The sequence below is a fragment of the Hypomesus nipponensis genome, chromosome 28 (genome assembly GCF_054491055.1).
Source record: "Hypomesus nipponensis isolate SF chromosome 28, ASM5449105v1, whole genome shotgun sequence".
Taxonomy (NCBI): Eukaryota; Metazoa; Chordata; class Actinopteri; order Osmeriformes; family Osmeridae; genus Hypomesus; species Hypomesus nipponensis.
In genome coordinates, this window is record NC_140388.1 from 6,777,538 (window position 1) to 6,804,067 (window position 26,530).

At 54.7% G+C, this 26,530-nt stretch overlaps 1 protein-coding gene across 1 annotated transcript in view; it reads right to left on the reverse strand.

Moving 5' to 3' along the window:
• LOC146219706 (rho guanine nucleotide exchange factor 28-like) overlaps nucleotides 1-26,530 on the reverse strand; it is a 31,627-nt gene that overhangs the window by 1,662 nt on the left and 3,435 nt on the right. Inside the window, exons 5-35 of the mRNA XM_084695322.1 lie at nucleotides 25,197-25,380; nucleotides 24,282-24,489; nucleotides 24,055-24,124; nucleotides 22,009-22,173; nucleotides 14,916-15,043; nucleotides 14,425-14,783; nucleotides 13,895-14,078; nucleotides 13,662-13,773; nucleotides 12,150-12,192; nucleotides 10,954-11,043; nucleotides 9,966-10,089; nucleotides 9,156-9,318; nucleotides 8,417-8,543; nucleotides 8,189-8,292; nucleotides 7,832-7,972; nucleotides 6,799-7,046; nucleotides 6,087-6,212; nucleotides 5,669-5,786; nucleotides 5,096-5,350; nucleotides 4,881-4,957; nucleotides 4,486-4,664; nucleotides 4,242-4,339; nucleotides 3,490-3,681; nucleotides 2,914-3,107; nucleotides 2,706-2,778; nucleotides 2,438-2,568; nucleotides 1,976-2,023; nucleotides 1,730-1,822; nucleotides 1,378-1,575; nucleotides 711-989; nucleotides 220-607 (exon numbers count right to left, since the gene is read on the reverse strand). Of these exons, the coding sequence (XP_084551448.1) occupies nucleotides 220-607; nucleotides 711-989; nucleotides 1,378-1,575; nucleotides 1,730-1,822; nucleotides 1,976-2,023; nucleotides 2,438-2,568; nucleotides 2,706-2,778; nucleotides 2,914-3,107; nucleotides 3,490-3,681; nucleotides 4,242-4,339; nucleotides 4,486-4,664; nucleotides 4,881-4,957; nucleotides 5,096-5,350; nucleotides 5,669-5,786; nucleotides 6,087-6,212; nucleotides 6,799-7,046; nucleotides 7,832-7,972; nucleotides 8,189-8,292; nucleotides 8,417-8,543; nucleotides 9,156-9,318; nucleotides 9,966-10,089; nucleotides 10,954-11,043; nucleotides 12,150-12,192; nucleotides 13,662-13,773; nucleotides 13,895-14,078; nucleotides 14,425-14,783; nucleotides 14,916-15,043; nucleotides 22,009-22,173; nucleotides 24,055-24,124; nucleotides 24,282-24,489; nucleotides 25,197-25,380 (4,899 nt within the window). The remainder of the gene's footprint in view (nucleotides 1-219; nucleotides 608-710; nucleotides 990-1,377; nucleotides 1,576-1,729; nucleotides 1,823-1,975; nucleotides 2,024-2,437; nucleotides 2,569-2,705; nucleotides 2,779-2,913; nucleotides 3,108-3,489; nucleotides 3,682-4,241; nucleotides 4,340-4,485; nucleotides 4,665-4,880; nucleotides 4,958-5,095; nucleotides 5,351-5,668; nucleotides 5,787-6,086; nucleotides 6,213-6,798; nucleotides 7,047-7,831; nucleotides 7,973-8,188; nucleotides 8,293-8,416; nucleotides 8,544-9,155; nucleotides 9,319-9,965; nucleotides 10,090-10,953; nucleotides 11,044-12,149; nucleotides 12,193-13,661; nucleotides 13,774-13,894; nucleotides 14,079-14,424; nucleotides 14,784-14,915; nucleotides 15,044-22,008; nucleotides 22,174-24,054; nucleotides 24,125-24,281; nucleotides 24,490-25,196; nucleotides 25,381-26,530) is intronic.

Here is a 26,530-nt window from a genome sequence, read left to right on the forward strand (position 1 = left end):
CGGCGCCGTGCGGTGGAAAGGCATTTTATACACGTGTGACGGGTATGTAACAGACGTGGTCTTGCAACTTCAGTCAGAGTTTTCCGGACCGTGTTCATCCTTCACCGAGGATCGAACACGCCATCTCTGACTTCCCAAACGCCACCACTACCAGCTACGCCAAAGAAAAGCTAGCTATTTCACCGATGTTTGACCGATTCACAGCGGCTACATACGCACTGTTGTTGGTGCCGGGTTGAGCGGTGGAGAAGCCAGGACAGAAGGGGTTGGCAGGGCGGCTGGCAGGCCCCAGGAGGTCCTGATGGGCCTGGAGGATCTGCTGCGGAAGGTAGTGTGTCTGGCTCCAGTGCTCTGAGCCCTGCTTGCTGTGCGCCTGACTCAACAGGGTGTTGAGGCTGTTGTAGAGGCATGGGCTGAGGTTGAGGCGAGGGGTGTGGCCCGCGGGGATGGGGATGGGGCTATCCCGGGTCTTCCTTTGGCCTGGCTGGAGCGCCTGGTTCTGGCCGTTCTGGTTGGGCGGCTGCTGGAGGGTCTGGAGCAGGGCGGCCTTGTTCACAAACACGGAGCCGTTGTCGTCCATGCTGTCTGAGCGACTGTGACTGGGACCCTGAGAGAGGACGAAACCCCAAACACTGTTGACGCAACTTGCTCTCTATCAAAGGCGGGGTAGGAACAATCCCTCCCTCCCCACCGCGCGCGTGCCACCTCACCTGGCTCCTGGCTGGCGGGACGGCGACTGGGAGGTCGTGGTGCCTCTGGCCCAGCGGGGTGGCACCCTGCTGGGCCTCCAGCCTCTCCCTGGCCACGCTCTGCTGGGCCTCCAGCCTCTCCCTCTCCCTGGCCACGCTCTGCTGGCCCTCCCGCAGCCTCTGCAGGCTGCGCTGGTGCTCCTCCAGCTGCTCCTCCAGCTCCAGGCGCTCGCAGCGCAGCCTCTCCGTCTCCAGGAGACAGCGCTGCTCGCGCCGGGCCAGCGCGCTCTCCTGCTCCCCCTGGGGGAGGGAGGGAGGAGGAAGGAGAATGAGTGGAGGGAGGGGAAAGAGGGGAGGGAGGGAGGGAGGGGGGGGGGGGTGAGGGAGGGAGGGAGGGAGGGAGGGAGGGAGGGAGGGAGGGAGGGAGGGAGGGAGGGAGGGAGGGAGGGAGGGAGGGAGGGAGGGAGGGAGGGAGGGAGGGAGGGAGGGAGGGAGGGAGGGAGGGAGAAGGGAGAGAAGGAGAGACACAGAGAGAGGGAGGGAGGGAGGGAGGCAGGGAGACAGGGAGGCAGGAGAAAGAGGGGAGAGAGACAGAGACAGAGACGGTTCACCTTTTAGCCAGGTTCCGAAATCTTTGACTCATTCACAACGGGTTTCCTCTGTGAGCGGCCCGTCCAGGCGTGCTTACCTGCTGCTTCAGACGGGCCAGGCACTCTCTGTCCCAGCGCTGCTGCTCCTGCCTCAGCCTGGCCTGCAGCTTGGGCACCTTCTCCACCTCCTCCAGCCTCCACTCCACAGCGCTCCTCCTCTCCACGCTCCTCCTCTCCTCCTCCTCCTTCCTCCCCCCGGACAGCCTCCGCTCCAGGCTCTTCCGTCTCTCCAGCTCCTGGATCGCCACGGTGACACACAAGCACCGTCAGAACGGCCACGTCTCTCGGCGACACTGTATATTTCCGACACGGCACTGAAGCGACTGGCCTTGGGGGTTCAATCCGTTGAAGCAAACTCGGTTGGTCGGGACTCCCTATCTGTTCACGTACCGTGCCGCCGTGGAAACAGGAGGAGGGGCGTTCCGGCTTCAGGAGGAGAAGTCTCTGTACTTCGTACCAGCTGTCCTGCAGTGTCACTGCTGCCTGAGAAGAGCAGGGCGGCCACACAGTCATCCCAGAAAACACTCGCCCTGGCTGAATAATGTGTGGTTCACGCTTCTCTCTGTTGAAGGCCCAGGGCTGAATTCACCTGGGAGATGACTGACTACGCGGAGAGGAAAGCGTGTGGGTTCTCACCTGGATACTGTAGATGAGCTGGGTGAGGCTCTGGACACTATCTGCCACCTGCAGGACAGACTGTGTTACTACAGGAGGGCAGGGACAGCGCGCTCATGGTTGGAGCAACAGTGCCCCTGAGTTCCTAGTGTTGTGTCCAGGAAAAGCCTTGCTCGTGCTTCAGTAAAGTCAGATTTCTGCTCAGTTGAATTTCCATCTTTTCAAGGCTTTTCTTAAACCTCAGTACATCAAATATAGTTTGCTCACCACATTTGTAAAACTTTTTTTTTTTGTATTTACAGTAATATTATAGTTTTTAAACGTTTAATAGTAAACAGTATTTAGTGCTTCTCAGTAAACAGTGTTAGTGTTAAACAGTAAACAGTTTTAGTGTTTAATATTAACAGCCTTTTTGTGTTTCATAGTAAACAGTATTAAGTGTTTAACAGTAAACAGCTTTAAGTGTGTAGCTGTTTCCTGTACCTTCAGCTGAACGCCGTGGGCATCTCCTATCAGCTCTGCCGCATGGCGCCATGGAAACTTGTCTGGCCCCGCCCACTCACCGTCTGACAACAGAGAGGTGGAGCTCACACTGAGCGTGCTCAGATGGTCTGCTGAGGTAGGACATGAGGGACGACAAAGAGAAGCTACAGAAGGCGTCCTTCTCAAAGCGGTGTGCCTGCGTACGTGTGTGTGTGTGTGCATGGCATGTGTGTTTGTTAGCATGTTTCTTTGTGTGTGTGTGTCTCACATTCCCAGAGGGACTCCTGGAAGCTGTCATGGCTGAAGCAGTTGTAGAGTTCAGGCGTGCTGGGGTCACACACCTGGACAGAAGAGGTGGGGTCACACACCTGGACAGAGGGGGTGGGGTCACACACCTGGACAGAAGAGGTGGGGTCACAAGCCTGGACTGAGGGGGTGGGGTCACACACCTGGACTGAGGGGGTGGGGTCACACACCTGGACAGAGGGGGTGGGGTCACAAGCCTGGACTGAGGGGGTGGGGTCACACACCTGGACTGAGGGGGTGGGGTCACACACCTGGACAGAGGGGGTGGGGTCACAAGCCTGGACTGAGGGGGTGGGGTCACACACCTGGACAGAGGGGGTGGGGTCACACACCTGCGCCTGCAGGCTGGAAATCAGCTGCTCCGCTGTACAGGAAACAGGAAGCACACAGCTGTCAAGGTGAAGCTGTCCTGCCCGCCCTAACCCCTTCACTTCCTCTTTCATGACGAACCCCTCCATTCCAATACACCTGAAACATCCTCCGCCCTCCCTCCCCCCTCCATCCCCGTTCACCTCCCTCCCTCCCCTCCTCCATCCCCGTTCATCTCCCTCCCTCCCCCATCCCCGTTCACCTCCCTCCCTCCCCCCTCCATCCCCGTTCACCTCCCTCCCTCCCCCCTCCATCCCCGTTCACCTCCCTCCCTCCCTCCCCCCTCCATCCCTGTTCACCTCCCTCCCTCCCCCCTCCATCCCCGTTCACCTCCCTCCCTCCCCCCTCCATCCCCGTTCACCTCCCTCCCCCCTCACCCTCCAGCAGAGCAGCAGCCAGCAGGCCGGAGGCCTGAGGGGGCGTCTCCGTGTCCTTGTCAGGGTGGACCAGCAGGTGGCGCTGGAGCAGGGGCTCTGGCGGGTGAAGGGTCAGCTCCGTCAGCTCCGCGTACAGCCGCAGCTTCTCCTCCAGGTCGCTACAGATGCGCTGGTCCTGCCCCCGAAGGGCCTCTGTAGAGATGAAAGCAGATAGAGCTGAACACAGGTACAGATGAACACAGAGATGAACACAGGGATGAACACAGAGATGAACACAGGGATGAACACAGAGATGAACACAGGGATGAACACAGGTACAGATGAACACAGGGATGAACACAGGTACAGATGAACACAGAGATGAACACAGGGATGAACACAGAGATGAACACAGGGATGAACACAGGTACAGATGAACACAGAGATGAACACAGGTACAGATGAACACAGGGATGAACATAGATAGAGATGAACACAAAGATGAACCCAGAGTAGAGATGGACACAGGTAGAGATGAACCCAGAGTAGAGATGGACACAGGTAGAGATGAACCCAGAGTAGAGATGGACACAGGTAGAGATGAACACAGAGTAGAGATGAACACAGGTAGAGATGAACCCAGAGTAGAGATGGACACAGGTAGAGATGAACACAGGGATGAACATAGATAGAGATGAACACAAAGATGAACCCAGAGTAGAGATGGACACAGGTAGAGATGAACCCAGAGTAGAGATGAACAGATGACCGACCCTGGAAGCTGCTGGCCTTCAGGGCTCTGGCCTCAACTGTCCTCCTGGCCTCCTCGGTCTCCGCGGCCTTCTCCTCCTCCTCTTCCTCCTCAGGGCAGCTGGTAAGCAGGTCAGGGAACCATCAACACGCAGCACACAGACACGCACACACACTCGCTTCTCACACTCACACACAACTACCCTCCCTCCCTCCCTGTCCCCCTCCCTCCCTGTCCCCCTCCCTCCCTGCCCCCCAGCCCCGCACCTCTCCACAGCCTGGCGTATGTGTCGCATCCAGGCGTTGCGCTCCTCTCGGGAGGGGGTGTGAACCTCGTACATCTCGGGCCCTGCCGAGGACGCCGAGATCAGGAACATGCCTCGCTCCTCATTGGCCACCTCTCTGACGATCAGCTTCTGCAGAGGGATCACAGGCGGCTTCTGGTCCTGGGGGGGTGGGGGTCAGGGGTCAGGTGGGGGGATCTGGTGATCTGATAGACTTGGGAACGAGGCTACGTGTTTCTGACAGACCAGTGGGTGGACTGATTGATTCATTAATCCTCCACTGAGTGTAGATTTTTTATTTTTAAAGACGACACAATTAAAGTTCTTGACAGCCATTTTTGATGGAAGTATTGATCTACTGGCCGTGTTGATCCCTACCACGGCAGCAAAGATGAAGCGCTGGTCTTTCTCCTGCAGGAACACCAGAACATCAGTCAGCAGCAGACACAGTGTCTCTGAGAGGACGCCGGGACAGGGGGATGGAGAGAAAGATTCAGAGGAACGGAGAGAAAGAGAGAGGTTCTGTGAGGATAAGCTAATTTACTTATGTTTTCCTATTCATTATTCGAATAGGAACGCACACCCATTTCTACCTTTCAGCCGGCCCGTAGCAGTCTTCCAGTAGACCAGGCCTTTGTGCTGCAGTGACCTCTGGTGGCCGAGGAGGTCCTGCTTGCGGAACGACTTCCCGTTCTTCAGCTTGGCCAGGCTCTTGTTCTCCACGCGAGACAGCACCTCCTGGAGCTCCTGGTCCTCCTCGTACAGCCTCACGCTCTGGTCCACGGCCGTGAGGACCTCTCGGACCTGGGCCAGCGTGCGCGTCAGGTCCTCGTGCTCCTGGCTGCCCTCTAGAGGAGGGGAGGAGCAACAGCACTCTGGTATCCGGGGTATGGTGGGAGTGAGGGTAGCGCTTGGAGCGTGGATGGAATGATAGTGTGTGTGTGTGTGTGTGCGTGTGTGTGTGAGGCTGACTGAACCCAGTGTGTACCGCATGATTCTCTCCAGTAGGAGGGGGTAGTGTGTGTGTGTGTGTGTGTTAGTGTGCATGTGTGTATGTGTGTTAGTGTGTATGTGTGTGTGTTTATGTGTGTGTTAGTGTGTGTGTGTGTTAGTGTGTATGTGTGTGTGTGTTAGTGTGTGTGTGTGCGTGTGTGTGTGAGGCTGACCTGGGGTGTACTGCAGGATTCTCTCCAGCAGGACGGGGTACTTGGTGATGCGCTGGGTCACCAGCAGGATGAACTCAGGCACCTCCCTCCTCCTCACCACAGAGTTGTTACTCTGTTGCTGTTAGCGACAGGGAGAGCGCATCAGACACAGGCCGTCATCGCCGTTCTGTATACAGGCAGGCCAGGGTTTGTGACCAGGGATCGCCAGCGACTGTGGATGGCCGTGGTGTCAAGGAGCAGACAACAAGGCTCAGCCCTAGTCGTGACAGGACCCGGCATCCATAACTCATAGGACTCCAGTAACGAGGTCATTTCAGGTGTGTCTATAAGGATGACCTTTGACGAGGTCATTCCAGGTACGGCGGCCATGCCGTATGCGGGCGAGGCATGCAGACGGACCGCAGCAGCAGGGACGTACCTTCACAAACACCTGCAGCTTCTTGTTCTGCTGCTGCAGCTCCTTAAAGAGGCCGACCGCCTCGGTGTGGTGGCTGCAGAAGTCCCCATACACCTGTTTCATCCTCTCAGCGCTGTCCTCTGAAAACTGGAACACCACGACTCACACATTGTGCACGCGTGTTTGTGTGTGTGCGTACATCTGTGTGTGTGTGTGCAGCCAAATCAATCAATAGGTGAGGGGAGGCGTACGAGTCACTTGCTTAGGAGAGTGACCGGGTGAAGGAGTGCATAGTGAGGCTAGACTAATGATTGGCCGGTTACTGGAAATGAGCCTCCTGTTTAGGTGAGTGAGTGTCGGATCTGTGCTCCAGCCTGTCATTTTCCAGTGCCAGCCAATCAGGAGCAGTGTAAGATTCCGCTCGGGTTTGGCGAGAGACTCCCACAGATCTCATTTTTGAACCCAACAGCCCATTGATCCTCTAACTGAGTGTAATATTCTTGTTTTGACATTTGAAATATATACAAAACTTTGTTCTTGTGTAAATGTCTGATCGAATTTTTAAAGCAATTTAAGGGAACAACACATTATTCTAAGAAATCCCATCCAAGACAAATTTCCAGACTGCGCTGGCAGCCAAAATCGACTTGCCTGAAGCATCAGCAAGCTCATAACTAACATCCCTCCTCTCCAGTTCGACGGGGCCGTATTTGGCGGCGCGTCCTCCACTCACGTGCGGCAGCAAGACGTCTCCCACGCTGGGGATGAGGTAGTCGGCGTCCCCGGGCGGGGTGGAGGCCAGCCGCCTCTCCTGGAGCGAGGAGAAAAGGCCGCAGTGCAGCTGCAGCAGGGCGTCCAGACAGGGGAAGACCCGGGAGACGCTGGCCGGGTCCATCTGCAGCTCCTCCAGCATGCCCCTCCGGAACACGTCGGCCATGACGCCCAGCGTCTGGATGTGGTGCAGCTCGGTCTGCATCAGCTCTGAGCGCGCACGCACAAATACACACACACACAGACACACACACACACAGAGACATACACACAGACACACGCACACTTTTTAGGACCTGGACGAGAGAGAGAGAGAGAGATAGAGAGATAGAGAGAGAGAGAGAGAGAGAGAGAGAGAGAGAGAGAGAGAAAGGAGGCCTGGAGAGGAGACATGCAGACAGGAAGAGGAAGTGGCAGAGATGGTCTCACATGCAGACATGAAGAGGAAGTGGCAGAGATGGTCTCACATGCAGACAGGAAGAGGAAGTGGCAGAGATGGTCTCACATGCAGACAGGAAGAGGAAGTGGCAGATGGTCTGACATGCAGACAGGAAGAGGAAATGGCAGAGATGGTCTCACATGCAGACAGGAAGAGGAAGTGGCAGAGATGGTCTCACATGCAGACAGGAAGAGGAAGTGGCAGAGATGGTCTCACATGCAGACAGGAAGAGGAAGTGGCAGAGATGGTCTCACATGCAGACAGGAAGAGGAAGTGGCAGAGATGGTCTCACATGCAGACAGGAAGAGGAAGTGGCAGAGATGGTCTCACATGCAGACAGGAAGAGGAAGTGGCAGATGGTCTGACATGCAGACAGGAAGAGGAAATGGCAGAGATGGTCTCACATGCAGACAGGAAGAGGAAGTGGCAGAGATGGTCTCACATGCAGACAGGAAGAGGAAGTGGCAGAGATGGTCTCACATGCAGACAGGAAGAGGAAGTGGCAGAGATGGTCTCACATGCAGACAGGAAGAGGAAGTGGCAGAGATGGTCTCACCATAGATGATGTCCTGCCGCTTGACTGTGTGTTTGTCATACTTGCTGCAGAACTCCGGAGACACCGCCAAGCTCCATGACTCCGCCTCCAGACCCAGGAGCTCTGCTGATAGGCCGCTGAGCAGGGGGGCGTCGACCAGTTCTTCCATGGCAAACAAACAGTTCATAAGACTAATATACTGTATATCTCAAATAAGACTATGACTAAAACAGGACTCGCTAACTTCAATTCGACTCATACATCATTTAATCACTTTGATAGATTTATGACCAATTATTTGACTGATGAACGGGCTGATATCTCAGTCTGCTGTGTCTCTCTGGACAGCAGAGGTTTGACCCTCCTAGGCCTCCTTACCCTGGGTAACGCAGGGGACCTCCATGGAGCCCTCCTCGCCGGGGGGGTCGCTGGGCCACGAGCCCCCCTCGATGGCGTCCACTCCCGTCACTTCGCTCCTCCTCCTGGAGAGAAAGGGGCGCAGTGTAGGGTGAGGTCATGGACACACTCGCCCCCTCAGTAAGGTGAACTACCAGAGTAGTGTGTGTGTAGTGTGTGTGTGTGTGTGTGTGTGGTGTCATTCCTCACCTGGCTGTGGAGACTGAGGGGCTCTTGGAGAGAGCTGCAGCTGGGTCTCTCCTGTCCCGGGAGATCATGATGGGGAGAGAGGAGGAGGAGGGGGAGGAGGAGAGGGAGCCTTCTCTCACCACGGAGTCTGTTATGGGGGGGGACGACAACAAGGGGTTAGAGTGACGTTTCTAGAACCCGCCTGTGACCTTGACCTCTGACCTCCGTGTCGCCCACACGCTTGTGACGCCGCAGAGGAACACACGAACGTACACAACACACAGACACAGCCAAGCCATGCATGCACACACTATGACCCTGTAGCCCTGAAACCCTGGTGAGGAGGGTTAATATTTAACGCTGTGATGGGGGGGGGATCGACCTGTGAGGGAGGAAAGAGGGGGAAGAGGAGGAGTGGGAGGAAGAGGGCAGGAGGAGGAGCAGGAGGAGGAGGAGGAGAGTAGGAGGAGGAGCAGGAGGAGAGCAGGAAGAAGAGGAGGAGGGCAGGAAGAGGAGGAGGGCAGGAGGAGGAGGAGGGCAGGAGGAGGAGGAGGAGGAGAAGGAGAGTAGGAAGAAGAGGAGGAGGGCAGGAGGAGGAGCAGGAGGAGAGCAGGAAGAAGAGGAGGAGGGCAGGAGGAGGAGGAGGAGGGCAGGAGGAGGAGGAGGAGGAGAGTAGGAGGAAGAGGAGGAGGGCAGGAGGAGGAGGAGGAGAGTAGGAGGAAGAGGGCAGGAGGAGGAGGGGCAGGGAGTCGTAGCTCACTCTGAGAGAAGGAGGAGGCTTTGATCTTCAACACGGGCGCTGCGCTCTTCTCCTGCAACACGCCAGACGGTGACCCCGGAGCCGACTGGGGTCCGTTACACCCCTCTGTCTTCTCCTTCGCCTCCTTCACCTCCTTCGCCTCCTTCACCTCCTTCCCCTTCACCTGAGAAACCAGAGAGCAGCGCAGTCAGGCCAAGAGATAAGGAACGCAGCCTCGTCGCACACGACAGAGTTGCGGGCCATGAAACGCTCGATCAACATGGTGGAGGGGAGAGAGAGAGCACGATTCCTTTGTGTACGCGTGTGCGCGTGTGTACGTCTGTTTGGCACGCGTGTTTACGGAAAAGGCATGTTTATATTAGTTTCAAACATAACCGGGAAGCGATAAGACAGCGTTTGAGTGTGTTTTGAATTGGGAAGCACGAAGAAGCCCATGTGTGTCTGAAAGGGAGACAGCACCGTGGAATGTGTTTGGGCTCTGTCTGCTGTGCTGGGGGTCTGGTGTTATGTAAGAACGCACTGTAACTGTTCTTGTTGCCAGGTTACAAGGAAGGGGAATTTTAACTCAACCCTAATAACGCCTCAGTGTTCAGACCATGAGTCCCCCCCAGACACACACACACACACACACACAGGAATCTTAACAGGAGCAGACTCATTGGGGTCTAGGGGAGTTGAGGTTGTGAAGGGAGTGGGGGAGGGGGTGGGGAGATGCAAGACTCCTTTAAAGCAGAACACGTTTGTTTAAGGACAAAGAGGTTTTCTGGAAGGAGTCGTGCCTGCTGTCAGCTACGCACGGGGTCACCTCACCTTGGTCTTGCTGCGCGCGCTGGACATTCGGCTCTTCAGGAAGCTGAAGGTGCGGCTGACCTTGTACTTGTCCGCCTCGGCCTTGGAGGGGACGCTGTACTTGTCCCACTCCTCGTCCTCGATCCTGCACACGCACACACGCACGTTTCAGAGAAACCGCAGCGCTCCGCGTCTGGCTCGAACACACAGCCGACCGACCGCCCCCCCCCCAGCCCACCCCTCAGTCAGAACAGGGCTCTGACTCACATGCATGGCATGCCGCCGCAGCCCGGAGAGAAACCACAGTCAGCAGGGGGTCTGGTCTGGAGGAGGCTGTGCCCACCCCCCCCCCCCCCCCCCCCCTCTTGACACCATGCACCTCCTAATCGGTCAGCTATTCGCGGCCCTGATTCCCAGAAGACGCCGCAGGCACTTCCAGATGATAATGTGAAAAAGCTGTTAGTGTGAAGTCAGTCAGGGGGAGAGTGGGCGGAAGAGGCTTATGCTGATGTCACATCAGTACTTAGATGAGATGATGGGCTATATAAATGCCCCGGTCCAGTCGAAAACTGATCCCAGATCAGATGGAACCTGGCCCCAGTCTCCACAGACAGACCGAGATAGGCAAAGAGAGAGTTATTGAGGGGGGAAGAGAGGCGGAGAGAGAGAGAGAAGAGGACAGGGAGACAGAGGAGAGGGGCAGAGGGGCAGAGTTTCAGAGCGGGGAGAGAGGTAAAAGAGGCAGAGAGGTAGAGAGAGAAAGAGGCAGAGAGGTAGAAAGAGAAAGAGGCAGAGAGGTATAGAGAGAAAGAGGCAGAGAGATAGAGATGGAGAAAGGCAGTGTGAGTTTGCCATTCATTCCAGCCGGTTAGACCAAACGTTGCCAAGATGCCGATTTCATCAAACTCTGGACGGGAGCTCGTTAACAGCTTATGTTACCATGGCAAACTAGGTCTACGGGACTACTGCTGCATGCGTTGCGGCGCGGGTTGCCAGGTTGGTGACGTACTCTTTGAGGAACTCTGAGAGGGTGAGGTGCTGGAGTGACAGGCTGCGCTCCTCGGCGGCAGACTGGGCCCGCTTACGGAGCCCAGCAACCCTACAGTACCAGCAGAACACGGGAGAACCCTGTCAGAACGCGGTTCTCTTCGGAGGTGGCTCTGCATGTGTGTGGTTCTTGCAGTGCGTGGTTCTGTCGAGAGAGTGACGCCCCCAACGTGGGGTTCAATCGGGTGTGGTTCCGTCGGGATGAGGTTCTATCAGGGTGTGGTTCTATGAGCATGAGGTTCTAAATGCAGCCCTCTCAGTGATTGGGCTGCTGTATGTCCAGGGGTCATGGTCTCCGACTCCACAATGAGACTCTCTGGACCTGCTGTGCTGTTAGCAACTCTATGGAGGGTGGCTTGGCAATGACAATGACATTACTAGAGAACAACCGCCACCATGTACAATGTTAGTCGGTTATGAGATGGGCTGGGCTGGAACAGGAAAAGCAGTCGTTTTGAAACTGAACATTAGAATAGCTCCATTCTACCCACAGAAAGGTCATGAAAGTTAAATGTGCAATGTTTTAGTGATTTGTCTGTCCAAAACCACAGATTGTATTTTTTTTTCAACTCTTACTTCAGAGAGAAAGTGTGAGTGTGTTTACTGCAGGGTTATTTAAAGGTAACTCTCTGTGCTTCTGGCTTGGTAACAGGAAGTGTGTCATATCCTGCCCAGCCAGACCCCCCCATCACAGAAACACAAGAAACACATGCACACACACACACACACACACATACAGTGCCCTCCATGCTGTTTCTAACAAAGAAAACATTTCTTTGCTGTAACAATAAATAGGCTTATTAATATGGCCACGTTGCACCAAGAGATGTAGCCACGGATCTTGCGCACTGCTCAGCCAGATCAGTCTCCGAGTCTCAAACACCTGCAAATCCTTTGGGCCCAAACATTATGGTGCTGAAAGGGGCCGACTAAGATGTTGTAATTCTACACGTTGAAAGTAAAATGTGATGAATGTGCACCTTAAGCACTTGTGAATTTTCGACAAATCTACAACTGTGGACTTCAGAGAACAATCAAGAAGGAAAAAACGTGATCTTTGCTCAATGGTTTGCTTGCATAATGAACTCAGCTGTACAAAAGAATCATAACATCATTGAACTTACAGGAAAAACAACAGAAGTGACAGATAACTAGTACCTCTTTTCTCTGGAGGGCTCAGTCTGGCTGTTTGTTTTTTGCTCTGGAAAGAGAACAGAGGGAGAGAGAGGGAGAGAGAGAAAGGGAGAGAGAGAGAGAGTTATGTATCTGACAGCTGTGTTCTCTCTTTTCATCTGGTCTCCTCCAACACTAACACCCTCCTGAAGCTCAGCCATCCATCTTTACAGAACCTGGTTAACTGTGCCAGACTGTTACGGAATAACAACCAACGTTAAAGTGACGTTAAGGTGCCATGAAACACAAAGTATCACTGAAGCATCTATAAATCAAATGAGCAAGTATTGTTTTTGGTTATTGGTAGCTACTTTGAGACGGAGTAGTGCCTGTTCTGATGCTCAGGACAAATGACAAGTCATTACAATTCGGCAGCGTTCATTATCTGTGGAGGTGACAACTGGGAGTTGAAGAGAAACAGAGAGAGAGAGAGAGAGAGAGAGGGGGGGGGGGGGGATACTTTTGACTTTAAAGACACCTTTATTGGGCAGACATAACTGCCGGCCAACCGACAGTTTCACCACAACAGCCATTTCTTCCTTGACATACTCTCATTCAGGGAGGAGAGAGAGGGATAGAGAGAACGAGAGGAGGAGGGATAGGAAGAGAGGCAGATGGGGGATGAGAGAGAGGGGCAGAAGGGAAGAGGGAGGGGGGAGACGGGGGAGAGGGAGGGAGAAAGGGAGGGAGGGGGGGAGACAGATACACAACAGAAGAAGACGAGTCAACAGTCATACAACCCCCCGTTGCCAAACATCCAGAAAGCAGATCATACTGTACTGGGATTTTCCCAGAAACCACCCCTCCTCCACACACCACAGCCACCTGTTCCAGATCAGTACAAATCAGCAGAGTCAGATCTGCACGCAGCGCCATTAGCCATTAAAGGGAACGAACCCTGCAAGCCGGCACGCCACACACGCCACACGCCGCACGCCACTTCCCACACAGCGCACCCTCACACCTGCAGGCCGGCTGCCGCGGAGAAACCCAGCGCGCCCCCCCGAAAAGGTGTCCCCCCCCGCCTATCCCAGTTACCATCAAACGCACACACTGTCAAACCCCTGGGATATCTCTCACAAACCGTTGTTTTTTTTTTCCAGACGCACCACAGTCACTCCCAGGTTTTTGACACGCGTAACTGAAGGGCGGGGGGTGGGGGGTGGGGCGGCCGGGTTTTCTCCAGGACGGAGCGCTGCCGTTACTTACTGGCTGGGTGGAGCAGAGAGAGGGGCTTAGAGAGAGAGAGGGCCTGGAGGAGGGAGGTCCCCCTGCTGAACAACACACCATCTAGGAGACACGTAGAGGGGCTTACAGAGGGCTCTTGTAGAGGGCCGGAGGGCGTGGAGCTCCCAGGCCCACACAGAACACGCATGACACGTCATGACACACGTGAACGCGCCTAGCCACACGCCTCGCACACAGGACAAAATGGACACAGACACCAGATACAGAGATGTAGCCCTGGGGGGAGGGAAGGGGTTAGAGGGGACTGACCTTCTGCGAGGTCGGAGATGGCGGCGTCCCGGGTGAACCGGGGGCGGGGCCGACGGCCCTTGGGGGAGGAGTAGGAGTAGGAGCGAAGGCGAAGCTCCGCCTCCCTGGGATCCTGAGGCAGACGGGAGTGTGAGTGCGCGTGTTTGTGGTGGTGTCTCTATCTGCGTGCGAGCGTGCGCGTGTGTGTCGTCAAAGCTGTTTGCGCGGGTGTGAAAGGGTGTATTGGAGAGTACCTTCCCAGCGGTGTGCGTGCTGTCGGAGTGCGTGCGGGTCAGGTGGTCCGGGGACGAGTCAAACGAGTCCCTCTCTTCCAGGCAGGACTGCAGCGTGGGCCGTTTCCGCGGCGACGTGAAAGGGTAGGAGTGTCCCAGGATGTCCTCCTCTCCACTGTCTCCGTCTGCACCCTCCACACTTGAACTGGACACACACACACGCGCACACACGCACACACTGCCATGAGTAGAGGCAGTGGGATCACACAAGCATACATACACACACTAGAGCATATGTTAGCTACCAAACCCACTGACCTAACTATGGCCTGGGTTAGCAAACATGCTTCCAAACCACTGACCCAAGTGTCTACGCCGTAACCAAGCAGCCCTCGTAGTAAAGTACACTTGACATTGGCCAGGAAAGTTCCGGGAACACAGGAAAGCTGTTTGAAAGGTTTCAACAGTGCTTTCGTTGCCTGCGGCGCCACCATTAGCATCCTGCATCCCCGAGAGGCCTTGAGCAGGGGCTGAAGGCGATACGGTCTTACCTCTGAGCGTAGGTCTCTCCTGGGGTCTCTCTGCGGAGGACAACGTCTCTCTGAAGGCGCCCGGGGGAGTGAGAGGAGCTGGGGGCCCGCCCGGCCGACAGGAAGGGGGAGGCCCGGAGAGAGGAAGGAGAGGGGGGGTGGGGCGGCAGGGGGAGAGGAGGGGGAGGAGGAGGGGAGGTGGAGGAGGGGGGTGGGGAGCCAGAGTGGCGGCCCCCAGCATGACAGGGCGTGTCGGGGCTGAGGGCTCCTGTCGGGGGCCCCCGGGGATGGGAGGGAGCGGGGCTGGCTCTGAACGCGTCCCAGCCAGCGGGCCAGCTGCCCTCCCCTGGGGAACGGTACTTCATCTCCAGCGTGTCCCCCTGGAGGAAACAGAGACAGGATAGGAGTGATGCCCAAGAACCTGCCATGTAGCAGAGGGCTTAGTAACATGCTACAACTAGCCATGCTGTGTGTGTGTGTGTGTGTGTGGGTGTAGTAGGGTGTGGCATCACCTGGTCAACGAGCATGGCGTTGGCGTACACTTGGTCCTGCCCATGGCCAATCAGGGTGGCCAATCGGGAGGCAGCGGACAGCGTGGAGGAGGGGCTTGTCTCTGCACCTCCCAAAGACTGACTCTTCTCTGGAGGAGAGAGAGAAAAGGAGGCAGAGGGGGGAGGAGGAGAGAGATAGAGACGTCAGTAAGATAGAGAGGACGGAGAGAGAGACGTCAGTAAGATAGAGAGGACGGAGAGAGAGACCAGAGAGAGAGAACTGGAGAAAGATAGAAGAGAGAGTCAAAGAAATGGAGAGGGAGAACAAGAGAGAGGGAGTGAGAAGGAAAGAGGGAGGGAACATTTCGACATGGTTTCCACAGCAACAGTCTGATCCCTGTTCACAAACACAGGAAGTGACATGCAGTCCGCACTTCCTGTCTGCGGGTATGTTGAGGCGCACAACATCACGCTGAAAATCACTGGATAACATGTGTGTGTGTGCGCGTGAGTGTGTTAGGCGTGTGAATGGTGTGTGTGTGTGTGTGTGTGTGTGTTCAGGGCGCTACCTCAGAGCCCACCCTGCAGAGCTCTGAGTACACACCAGCACTGAGTCCAGTCCAACTCTCTCACAGTCGAGTCACTGTGACCAGCCCCGCAGACAATTTACAACAGGAAAACACACACGCTGCTCTGCATCACACCCACGCAAACACACACCGACTGAAAGCGGGTTTAAGTCAGACTTTAATGGGCACAAACCTCCATTTGTCACCCCGTAGCTTTGGTTCTCCACTGACCCAACAGATCCTGTAACTCACACCGGACGCCTCCCATTCAACACCCGTTCATGCGTTTGAAAACAGCCACGTCCTTGCAAAGGCAAAGCTGGACCAGTGCACCAGTGACTGAGGGATTGATGTCCTGTTTCAAGCATGACCGTGTGTGTATGTGTATTTGCTGTAACTCAGGAAGTCGGATGGAGGGCAGGAGACTGACGAGGAGGCCAGATGAGTCCCGACCCGGAGTCGCGTGCTCCAGCAACCGCCGGGTACGCGTTGCGCACGTCTGTGCTGCGAAGCTGCGATCCACCCGGATCATACCCTTTTGGCCTCTCTCAGTCTGGATGAAACCTCGACACGGCCCGCTGACCAGCTGGAGAAAGTCTCCTCCAATTCAGTGTCGACTGAACCGGCCACGGACCGTGGATGGTTTCTTCATGGGGGGTTCTGACCGAACTCCTAGCTGCCCCCCGAGTCTGGCTCCTAAAAGCTCTCAGGGGAACCATCAATGTTAGGACTAGGGTCTGTGTTTACCATCACTTAACCAGGAGAGGAGCGTGGAGACAGGACAGGACAGGAGAGAGGGGGGAGGGAGGGAGGGAGGGAGGGAGGGAGGGAGGGAGAAGGGAAAGAGAGGAGAGAGACAGAGAAAGAGACCGAGGGAGAGAGAGAGACTGAGAGAGAGACTGAGAGAGACAGAGAAAGAAAATAAGGGAGAGACAGAGAAGGGAAGAAAGAGGGAATGAGAGATATATCATTGGATAGTGAGAGAAAGAGAGAGAGATACAGAGATGGGGAAAGAGAGAGAGAGATACAGAGATGGGGAAAGAGAGAGAGAGATACAGAGATGGGGAAAGAGAGAGAGAGATACAGAGATGGGGAAAGAGAGAGAGAGATACAGAGATGGGGAAAGAGAGAGAGAGATACAGAGATGGGGAAAGAGAGAGAGAGATACAGAGATAGGGAAAGAGAGAGAGAGATACAGAGATGGGGAAAGAGAGAGAGAGATACAGAGATAGGGAAAGAGAGAGAGAGATACAGAGATGGGGAAAGAGAGAGAGAGATACAGAGATGGGGAAAGAGAGAGAGAGATACAGAGATGGGGAAAGAGAGAGAGAGATACAGAGATGGGGAAAGAGAGAGAGAGATACAGAGATGGGGAAAGAGAGAGAGAGATACAGAGATGGGGAAAGAGAGCCCAGACAAAGACTCCAGTGAGTGACAGGTTTCCAAAGCAGGGAAGTTAAACACTGTGCACAACCCTCCAGCCAGCCAGCCCACACACACCCTGGGGAAGGGTGTTATGGGGAGAGAGGAAGAGAAGGGGGGGGGGGGGGGGGAGCCCGAAAAACAAAGGAGTCTTTTCCAAGGTCTCTCTGGTTAAGGGCTTCCTTTCAAGAATCAACCAGTGAATACACACGCAGTCCCACGGTGCTCTTTTCAAGACAAATCCTGCTGAAACGAAGCTTCTGGAGTGTCGTTTGCACTGGGAGAGACACAGCTCATTTCGACACATCAGCCAGACAAACAAACTAATCCTGCGGTCCCCTGGAAAAAAACTGGCATCAATCCGGGAGAGAGAGAGAGGGGGGGGGGGGAGGCGGGAGAGAGAAGGAGAGATGGAAAGAGAGAGAGAAGAGAGCGAGGGGGAAGAAACAAACAAGGCCAAAAGAACCGTCAGCTGGGAAAACAGAACACCCGCGACGGCGCTGGGATCCCTCCGATCGAGATTACAATTGTTTGATTTGTGCGTTCTCGGGTAACGGCGAGCGTGCGGGGGTTTTAATACCCGCGGTCTGTCAGGCCAGCCAGTGTGAGCACCGCAGTGTGAGGGCTCCATGTTGCCCTACAGCAGAGCCCCCTGGCAGACACAGAACAGCCCACTGACTCTGTGAGCGGGAAAATAAACCACCGTGCACCTGGAATCACAGACCTGAGGTCTGCAGGTGCCTGGCCTGTCATGGCGAGTAGGATTGATGAAGGGGGAAGGGGGAAGGGGGAGGGAAAGAAAGAAAGATGGAGGAAGAATGGAAGGAGGGGCTTGAGGAGAGACAGGGAGAGAGTGAAAGAGAGAGGGAGAGAGGAAGACAGAAAGAGAGAACGAAAGAGGGGGGAGAAAGAGAAACAAGGAGAGGGGAAGAGGAGGAGAGAGTCGAAGAGAGAGGGGGAGAAAGAGAGAGAGGGAGAGAGAGACAGAGAAAAAGAGAGGGAGAGAGGAAAAGAGAGAAAAGAGAAGGGGGCTGTCCATGTTTGAAGGACAGGGCATTCACTTCACATTTATTTATCCTGTCAAACTTTAACAAAGTTAAGTTATCAGTCAAGCACAGTGCATTCATATACAGAACCAACAGAGATCCCACATATAAGATCTGATAAGGTCCGTTTCATTAAGAACCAATAACCTGGTTATCTGCAACCTGAGAGAAGATACACTGAACCCTGACTAAGATACCCTGACACAGATATGGGGAAAAACTAAAGCCTCTCTCTCTCTCCCATCACAGGCCTTCTTCAGTACGAGTTGGGTCTTAGGTCCAAGTCTTTTCTCTGCTTCTCTCTTCTACCGGTAGGGGAGGAAGAGGAAGAGGAGGAGGAAGAAGACAAGAGGAAGAGGAGGAGGAGGAGGAGCGGGAAAAACATTGCAGCCGCAGCCAACAAAATCTGGAGAGGCCATTAAGCATTCCCCAACACGGTCAAATCTCAGATGACGTTAGCAGCAAACACACAGACGCACACACACACACAAACACACGCTGAATGCTACCCTACGACCCTGATCCTCATCTCCACCTGTCTGATTCCTCCGGCCTGCCACGGCAGCTCTCGTGGAAAACCCTGACGCGTTGTTATTGTCGTCGTCTTTGGAGCGGAGCAGAGAGAACGTGGAGAAAGGGCTCGTGTTGACGGTGCAATCTAGTATACACAAACTGGACCAACACAAGAGGACCGACATCGTGACTTCCCAACCCCCAAACATGTCAGCCCTCTGTCAAACACAGGGGCCTGGGAGAACACAGCCCTGACAAGGGAGAGACACACACGCAGAGAGCCTCGTGCGCCACAACGGGACGAGCTGCCTGCCGACCCCCCCCCCCCCCCCCATTCACTCGATCATTAACGCAATACAAACACATGGAGACCACGTTTTCAAAACACACAACACCATTCATTGACTTTGAACCGGTCGAGCAGAGTTGCAGCTTGCGCTTTGATTCGCAGGTTTTCTGCATCTCTCTCTCTCCTCTTCTTTCTCTCTCTCTCTCTCTCTCTCTCTCTCTCTCTCTCTCTCGCCTTATGTCTTAATCTCTTGCCCAGGTTGCTAGGTAGGTCTCCTACCTTGCTTGCTGGTCCGTCTGCGTATTCTCATTTTGGGGAACGAGGGCCAGGAGTAGTTGAAGGGAGAGTCCGAGTCCGAGTCCATGACCGCTGTCCCCTGTGCCGTAATCTCAGCTTGCACACTTGAGCTTCTCAATCACAGGAGCACACTTCCTCCATGTTTGTCTCAGAGCCTGCCTGTCTGCCTGTCTATCTGTCTGTGTCTGCCTGCCTGTCTGTGTCTGTCTGTCTGCCTGCCTGCCTGTCTGTGTCTGTCTGCCTGCCTGCCTGCCTGTCTGTGTCTGTCTGTCTGTCTGTCTGTGTCTGTCTGCCTGCCTGCCTGCCTGCCTGTCTGTCTGTCTGTCTGTCTGTCTGTCTTTCTGTCTGTCTGTATGTCTACCTGTCTGTGTGTCTGTCTGCCTGTCTGCCTGTCTGTATGTCTGTCTCTCTGTCTGCCTGTCTGTTTGTCTGTCTGTTTGTCTGTCTGACTGTCCCTGTGTACCCTCTGGTGTGCAGTGTCTGGGAAGTGGACTGTCTGACACTACAGCAACCACATGCTCCCTGCCCCTTGCTTCTCTCCCTCCCTCCCTTTCCCTCTCTCACACTCACTCACTCACTCACTCTCTGTCTTTCTCTCTCTCTCTCCCTCCCTCACTGCCTCCCTCCCTCACTCACTCCTTCCCTCTCTTTTGCTTTTTCTCTCTCTTCCCTTCGACGCCCTCTCCACCATCTACAACTCCGACCTCTAAAGCTGCTGACAGGCAATAACAACTCTTCTCTTCCCCCTCTCTTGTCTCTCCCTCGCTCTGTTCCCCTCGGCTCCTCACTCTCTGTGTCTCCTCCTCACCCTCTCTCCCTCTGTCCTTTCCCTCTTGTTTTCTTGCCTTTGCTTCCCTCCCCTTCAGCCTTTCTCTCTCTCTCTCACTCTCTCTCTCTCTCTCTCTTTCACCCTCCACACAAATCTGGGGAGAGTTTATATGTGAAGTGAGAGAGAGAGAAGAGGGAGAGAGAGAGCGAGAGAGACAGAGAGAGAGAGAGAGAGAGAGAGAGAGAGAGAGAGAGAGAGAGAGGGGGGGGGGGAAAAGAGGGTTGGAATCAGCACCAGACTAGTCAAAGTTGAGGAATCAAGTCTCCCTAGGTGAGACTGAGAGTAATTATTAACTCGGTTAACTGGAGCTGCTCTCTCTCAACGTCAAATATAGAGAAACTTCCAGTCCTCACAGGTCACACACACACACATACACTGGGTGGGGGGTCTGCTAGGTCAGCAGTCTCACCATGGAGACAACTGTAGCTGTTGCTTTCCTTTCGCTCTTTCTTCCTGCTCTCTAATCCTTTCTCTTTTTCTACCAGTTTTCTAGTCCTCTGCCTCTTCATCTCTCATCTCATCTGCCCTGTGGTGGAGAGAGCTCGTCCCCAACTCTCCTTCTCAGTCTCTTTCTTTGTGTCTCTCCCTCTCTCTTGGTCTTTCTTTTTGCCTCTCTCGCTCTCTCTCGCTCTCTCTCGCTCTCTCTCGCTCTCTCTTTGTCTCTCTGTCCATCTCTCTTGGTCTCTCTATTGGACACTCTCTCTAAATGGAGAGCTGTTTCACGACACATCAAACCACTGACCAGAACGGGGTTGGGGGGGGGGGGGGGAGATTCATGAAGGGTGGGAAGAGGGCACATATGGAGGATGGAGGGCATGGGAGAGGTGCAGGGAGGGGGGCAATGGGAGGGGTGGACAGAGAGGTCGAGAGGGTATGAGGGGCAAATGCGACGATTGGAGAAGACAAGTGGAGGGAGGGGAAGGGGGGGGGGACAAAGGGGGTAGAATTGCTTACTAGAAACCCGTAGGAACATGACAAGTCCCCTCCAGATTCCGCACTTCCCTGTGACTCCCTCTACAGCAGCTGGCCTGGTCCACCTCCCTGAGTTTCTCTAGGACTTCCCCCAATGAACCAGGCCAGCATATGACCTTGTTGACTAGCAGGTCCATGCCACACATGTCAGTCATGATGAGAAGGAGACACGGAGGGAGGAGGGGCCATGTGCCCTGAGGAATGTTGGGTGGGCACCTCGTGTCTCTTGACGACCAAGTACGAGAACCTTCCGGATTCGTGAGCCGTCTTATCCTGGGACCACAGCAGCTAAGCAGCTGATAAACACCCAGATCTCACAGCGATCTCGTTGTCGCCTCGCGCTGCTATCAGGCAGCGAGTGTACAGAACACAAAGGAGATTACTTCAAGGGGAGAACACCGAGACTGGTGGAGCCGTGAACACACACACAAACAAAACGCAATCACGTTCCTACACAAACACACACACACACACATGCAAAGTAAGTAATGACTAAACCATCCGGGGTGAAAGCAGTGTCGGAACCTCAGCATGTTAACAGTACAGCTGTCGAGGTTTGACGGCAACTCCGCGGGCCACAGACCGCAGCGTTCCAGCTCTCATACCTCACCGTCAACAAACCACAGACAGGATGTTGTCCTTCCCCCCTCCCACCCCGACCACAACAGCCCAACCAGAGGATGGTTGAGGACGCAGTTCCTAGTGGGAGCGAACCGGGGCTACATTTACTGCTGGCTGGCTGATCCTGGGTCTGTGTTTCGGCAGCATGCCTTCCAGAGCATCACACCAGGAGCCTGTTCTCTGTCTGTGGGGACAGAGCCCTGCTCTCATTCCCCCCCCCCCCCCCCCCCATTCTAGAATCACGCTCCACAATCCCCACAGGAAACAGATCAACTGCTGTCTCAGAGGCGCCCCCGTTTTATAACCTTGTTCCAGAGGAACAGTTTCCCCACAGGAACTAGATGCCACCACCTAGGATATGACCTGGGAGCTACCAGAACGTTCCAGAATGTTCCGGTTGAGTCCGAGAACATTACCCTGGCTAATGCATGGCAAACCCACTGTTTGGGTAGAGACTGCCTATAGACTTTCTATGAGACCACAGACCACAGACTGTCCATGAGTACCAAGTGCAGATACGCTATGACGTAGAAGGCGAGGAAAGATGGTGACTCACCGGCTTCAGACAGCGATTGTTCCTCCTCGTCCTCCTCTTCTTCCTCGTTCAGACAGAACATCAGTGGTTCCTCAAACACGTCCATGGGAAGAGACAAGGTCAGCGAGACACAGAGAGAGAGAGAGAGAGTAGGAGCGTTCAACACAGCTTTGACACGCTCGCTCACTCTCACCGGCACACACACACGACACGGGGCGACGCTCACACACACACTCACACACATGCTCACAAACACCCTGACGCATTTCATCACCAGAGTACCAGGGCAGAGTAGAATGGGTGTAGGATTAAGAGGTTGGCTTACGCACATGGCACACTCGTGCTGGGTTTTCTACACGTGTGTGTGTGTGTGTGTGTGTGTGTGCACGTGTGTGTGTGATCCATGAGCTGACCACCGGCTGCACTTAAAGCTCTCCAGGGGCAAGGAACACACGATCACACACATACCCCGCCTCAAAACACACGCACGCACACATCACACCCTTCGAAACGCATGACACACACGCCGCACTTGTCACAAAACAGTCTATTCAGTGAGGTGATGCCTTTACACTTACACCTGCACAATGCATCGAGTGGAACACTGGAGCTACTGAGAAGCTGCCCATCAGACAAGACCCTCTCTCTCTCTCTCTCAGCCAATGCCCTGTTTGTGGTTCTAGCACTGAACTGGAAACTGTGGGGGACAGGACTAACCCTGTGCCGGACTGGGGGGGGGGGCAGGAGAGGGTGGAGTCAAGAGGGGGGGGTTGGAAACACAGAGTCACTTTAGGAGTCCTGGGTACTCTACGATACGCTGTGCTGAGGGTTTGACAGGAACCTGTGGTGTTTGGTCAGGCTCATGCCTCACGTGCAGACTGTGGACTCGTGTGGTTGTTAGGGCAGTATGCCGTGCATCTTCAGGGCCGCCGACACTTCTGACAGCAAGAAACGATCTGACAGAGTGGTCGTCCTCACCTTCTCCTCTGGAGCACCGACTCCTTCGTCGACGGACACGGGGAACACATCTTTACACGCACACACAGAGAGAGAGAGAGAGAGAGAGAGAGAGAGAGAGAGAGAGAGAGAGAGAGAGAGAGAGAGAGAGAGAGAGAGAGAGAGAGAGAGAGAGAGAGAGAGAGAGAGAGAGAGAGAGAGAGAGAGAGAGAGAGAGAGAGAGAGAGAGAGAGAGAGAGAGGGAGAAGGAGAAGGACATGGTTACAGAGGGTCATATAGACCCGGAGAGGAGACAGGAGTGGAAAGAGGAGGGGAGAGAGGAGGGGTACCCCGGGTACCCCCCCCCCCCCCCCCCAACAACAGCCTGGGAGGGGGGAACGCTAGCCGTGTCAGGCCCGAGGCCTTTTCTGTGGCCCAGCGGGTTGCCACGAAAGCCTGGCGGCCATTCACAGAGCCGGGCCCTCCAGCTGGCCCCACTGCCACAGAGAGAGAGGGGGGGGGGCGGGGGATGCAGCGTGGAACATACCGTCTCCCACAGATAGAGAGAAGGAAAAAGGAAAATACAATAACATGCAGACAGAGAGAGAGAGGGGGGAATGGGGGAGAGAAACGAAAAAAGGAGGGGTAGGGCGGCCCACAAAGCTGACAAATGAGAGGAAAGGAGATAAGGGGTGGTGGGGGGTGAGACAGAGGAGAGGGAGAGCAAGGGAGAGAGAGTTTTTTGCGGGTTCGAAAAAGGCCATAAAGGCTGTACAAATGGTTTCGTGTACAGCCTTGCTGACAAAGAGGAGAGCGGGGGCAGAGGGAGAGGGAAGAGAGGGATGCGCGTGTGTTCCAGACCCCCGTGTCCAACCACGACAAACAGTCGTGCAGTACCTGTAGCCCCCAGAAGAGGGCGGTCAAGCACAGACCGTTGGAACATGGCAGGGCACGCTCACGTCACACCAGAGAGACAGAGATATGAAAACGTAATGCACCGTAAAACAGCAACGCAAGCAGAACGATGCACTTCCAATTTTTTCGGATGTGCTCTCTGTGTGCACTATTTGCACGTCGCATTGGATAAAAGCATCTTCGAAATAAATAAACACAAGTCAAATCCAAACACACCTTCCTCGGGTGGATCCAGGACCTCTTCTCGCTCCTCACCTCGACCAGAACCACGCCAGAAAAACTTCAGCTGGTCGAGAAGAAAGAAATAGGGAAAGATCATGTGTTAGCTGCTGTCATGCCAACTTCAAACTATTGGAGACTGGTTTCTCCCCAGGTTCTACAGGGATAGACAGGTTCTACAGGGATAGACAGGTTCTACAGGGATAATCGTTCAAGGTCGACACCTCTCTGAGGAAGTTCTCGTCTCCGAGTCTCTCTCTAAGGATCCGGATGTCGTTGTGTCGGTTCCAGGGAGGGTTCTGGTTCCACACGTGGTTCTGTCGGACCGTGAGGGTCAGGTTCTCCGAGTGGTGGGCGTACCTGAGGAGGCGGGACCTGTCGGCCCACACCTGAGACAGACCTGCGGGGGGCGTGGCCAAGGGGTTGGGGGGGCTGGGAACACAGGTAGATGCGGTCACACGGTGTTCATAGCTCGCTCGTGTGTGTGTGTGTGTGTGTGTGTGTGTGTGTGTGTGTGTGTGTGTGTGTGTGTGTTTGGCGTGGCGCCTGCAGTCCGACTGCTCTGGCCTCACACATGTTGTAGTTTGACAGGTGGTTGAAACATTGTTACGATCCTGAAGCTAAGATGTGCCAGTGAACTGAATTTACAGCTTCTCAGTGAGGAATGCAGGAAACACTGGGCTGAATAAATCACACAAACATCACACACACATACACACACACACACATACACATGTTGCACACAAACAGAAGTTCACCAAGAGTCCACACTAGATCTTATACTCAAATGGGAGACTATAAATGGGTTGTTTTCAGCACTAAATAGGTCATAAAACTAGAACACAGTACAAATACAGTATTTTGCCATCCAGTGTGTAGATAGCTGTAGTACAGTGGTTCTCAACCCTGGTCCTCAGGGACCCCCCTGCCCTGCATGTTTGGTTCCCCTCCTCCAACACACCTGATTCAAATGAATGACTCCTTATCAAGCGCTGCGGAAGCCTGCTAACGAGCCTTCATTAGAATCAGCTGTGTGGGAGCAGGGGGGGGGAAACATCTCAGACATACAGGACGGTGGACCCTGAGGACCAGGGGTTGAGAACCACTGCTCTACTACACGCCCTGCGTAGCCCTCTTACTGTGAAAGCAGCTCCAGCATGGCTGGGTGCCCGGCAGACTGTGCCAGCTGCAGGGGGGTGATGCCCTCCTCGTTGGGGAGGGACACGGCCAACAGGCCTCCTGGCTGGCACAGCAGCAGCTCAGCCAGTCGCCACAGGCCCCAGCGCACCGCCAGGTGGAGGATAGACTCTCTGGGGGAGCAGTCTGGGGAAGACAGGGAGAGAGAGGAGGCGAGAGGAGGGAGAGGAGGGAGAGGAGGGAGAGGGAGTGTGGGGGAGAAGTGGGGGGGGGAGAGAAGTAGAGGAAGTTGGTATGGGGGTTAAAGGGAGATTTAGAAAGACGCGTGAGAATGATGAAGACAGAGAAAAATAATAAGACAGTTTCAGTATTCTTATTATTAGCCTTTGTAAGGAACTTTAATTAACCTCAATAAGCCCCGTCCACTGATAAGGAACAATGACACATTTCCCTTTCCTCTACTATCCCCACTACCAGTTCCTCTTTTAAGGCACCTCCATTTTCAATTTTCTCATGTGTGGCAGGGTCCGTGCAGCAGGAAGGTCTTGGGTTGGATACCCGCTTGAGCCTGATCTAGGACAGCAGGTGTGTGTGTGTGTGTGTGCCACAATTGGTTCTAAACAAGAAAAACGTTTCCTCTTTCCTGTGCTCTCCTCTCCTGTGCTCTTCTCTCCTGTGCTCTTCTCTCCTGTGCTCTTCTCTCCTGTGCTCTTCCTCTCCTGTGCTCTTCCTCTCCTGTGCTCTTCCTCTCCTGTGCTCTTCTCTCCTGTGCTCTTCCTCTCCTGTGCTCTTCTCTCCTGTGCTCTTCTCTCCTGTGCTCTTCTCTCCTGTGCTCTCCTCTCCTGTGCTCTTCTCTCCTGTGCTCTTCTCTCCTGTGCTCTCCTCTCCTGTGCTCTTCTCTCCTGTGCTCTTCCTCTCCTGTGCTCTTCTCTCCTGTGCTCTTCTCTCCTGTGCTCTTCTCTCCTGTGCTCTTCTCTCCTGTGCTCTTCCTCTCCTGTGCTCTCCTCTCCTGTGCTCTTCCTCTCCTGTGCTCTTCTCTCCTGTGCTCTTCTCTCCTGTGCTCTCCTCTCCTCCACTCCTCCTGTCTCCTCTGTTCTCCTTCTCTCTTCTTCTTCTCCCCCATCCTCTCTTCCAGGATCTATGTGTTCTACTGACCCACTTGACTGCCTCCCCTGGTGGATGAGCCGTCTGTCTGTCTGTCTGTCAGCCTCCGATCCACATCACGCTGTCCTCAGCCTCTAATCTAGACACTGCTGTCCTTAGCCTCCAATCTAGACACTGCTGTCCTTAGCCTCCAATCTAGACACTGCTGTCAGCCTCCAATCTAGACACTGCT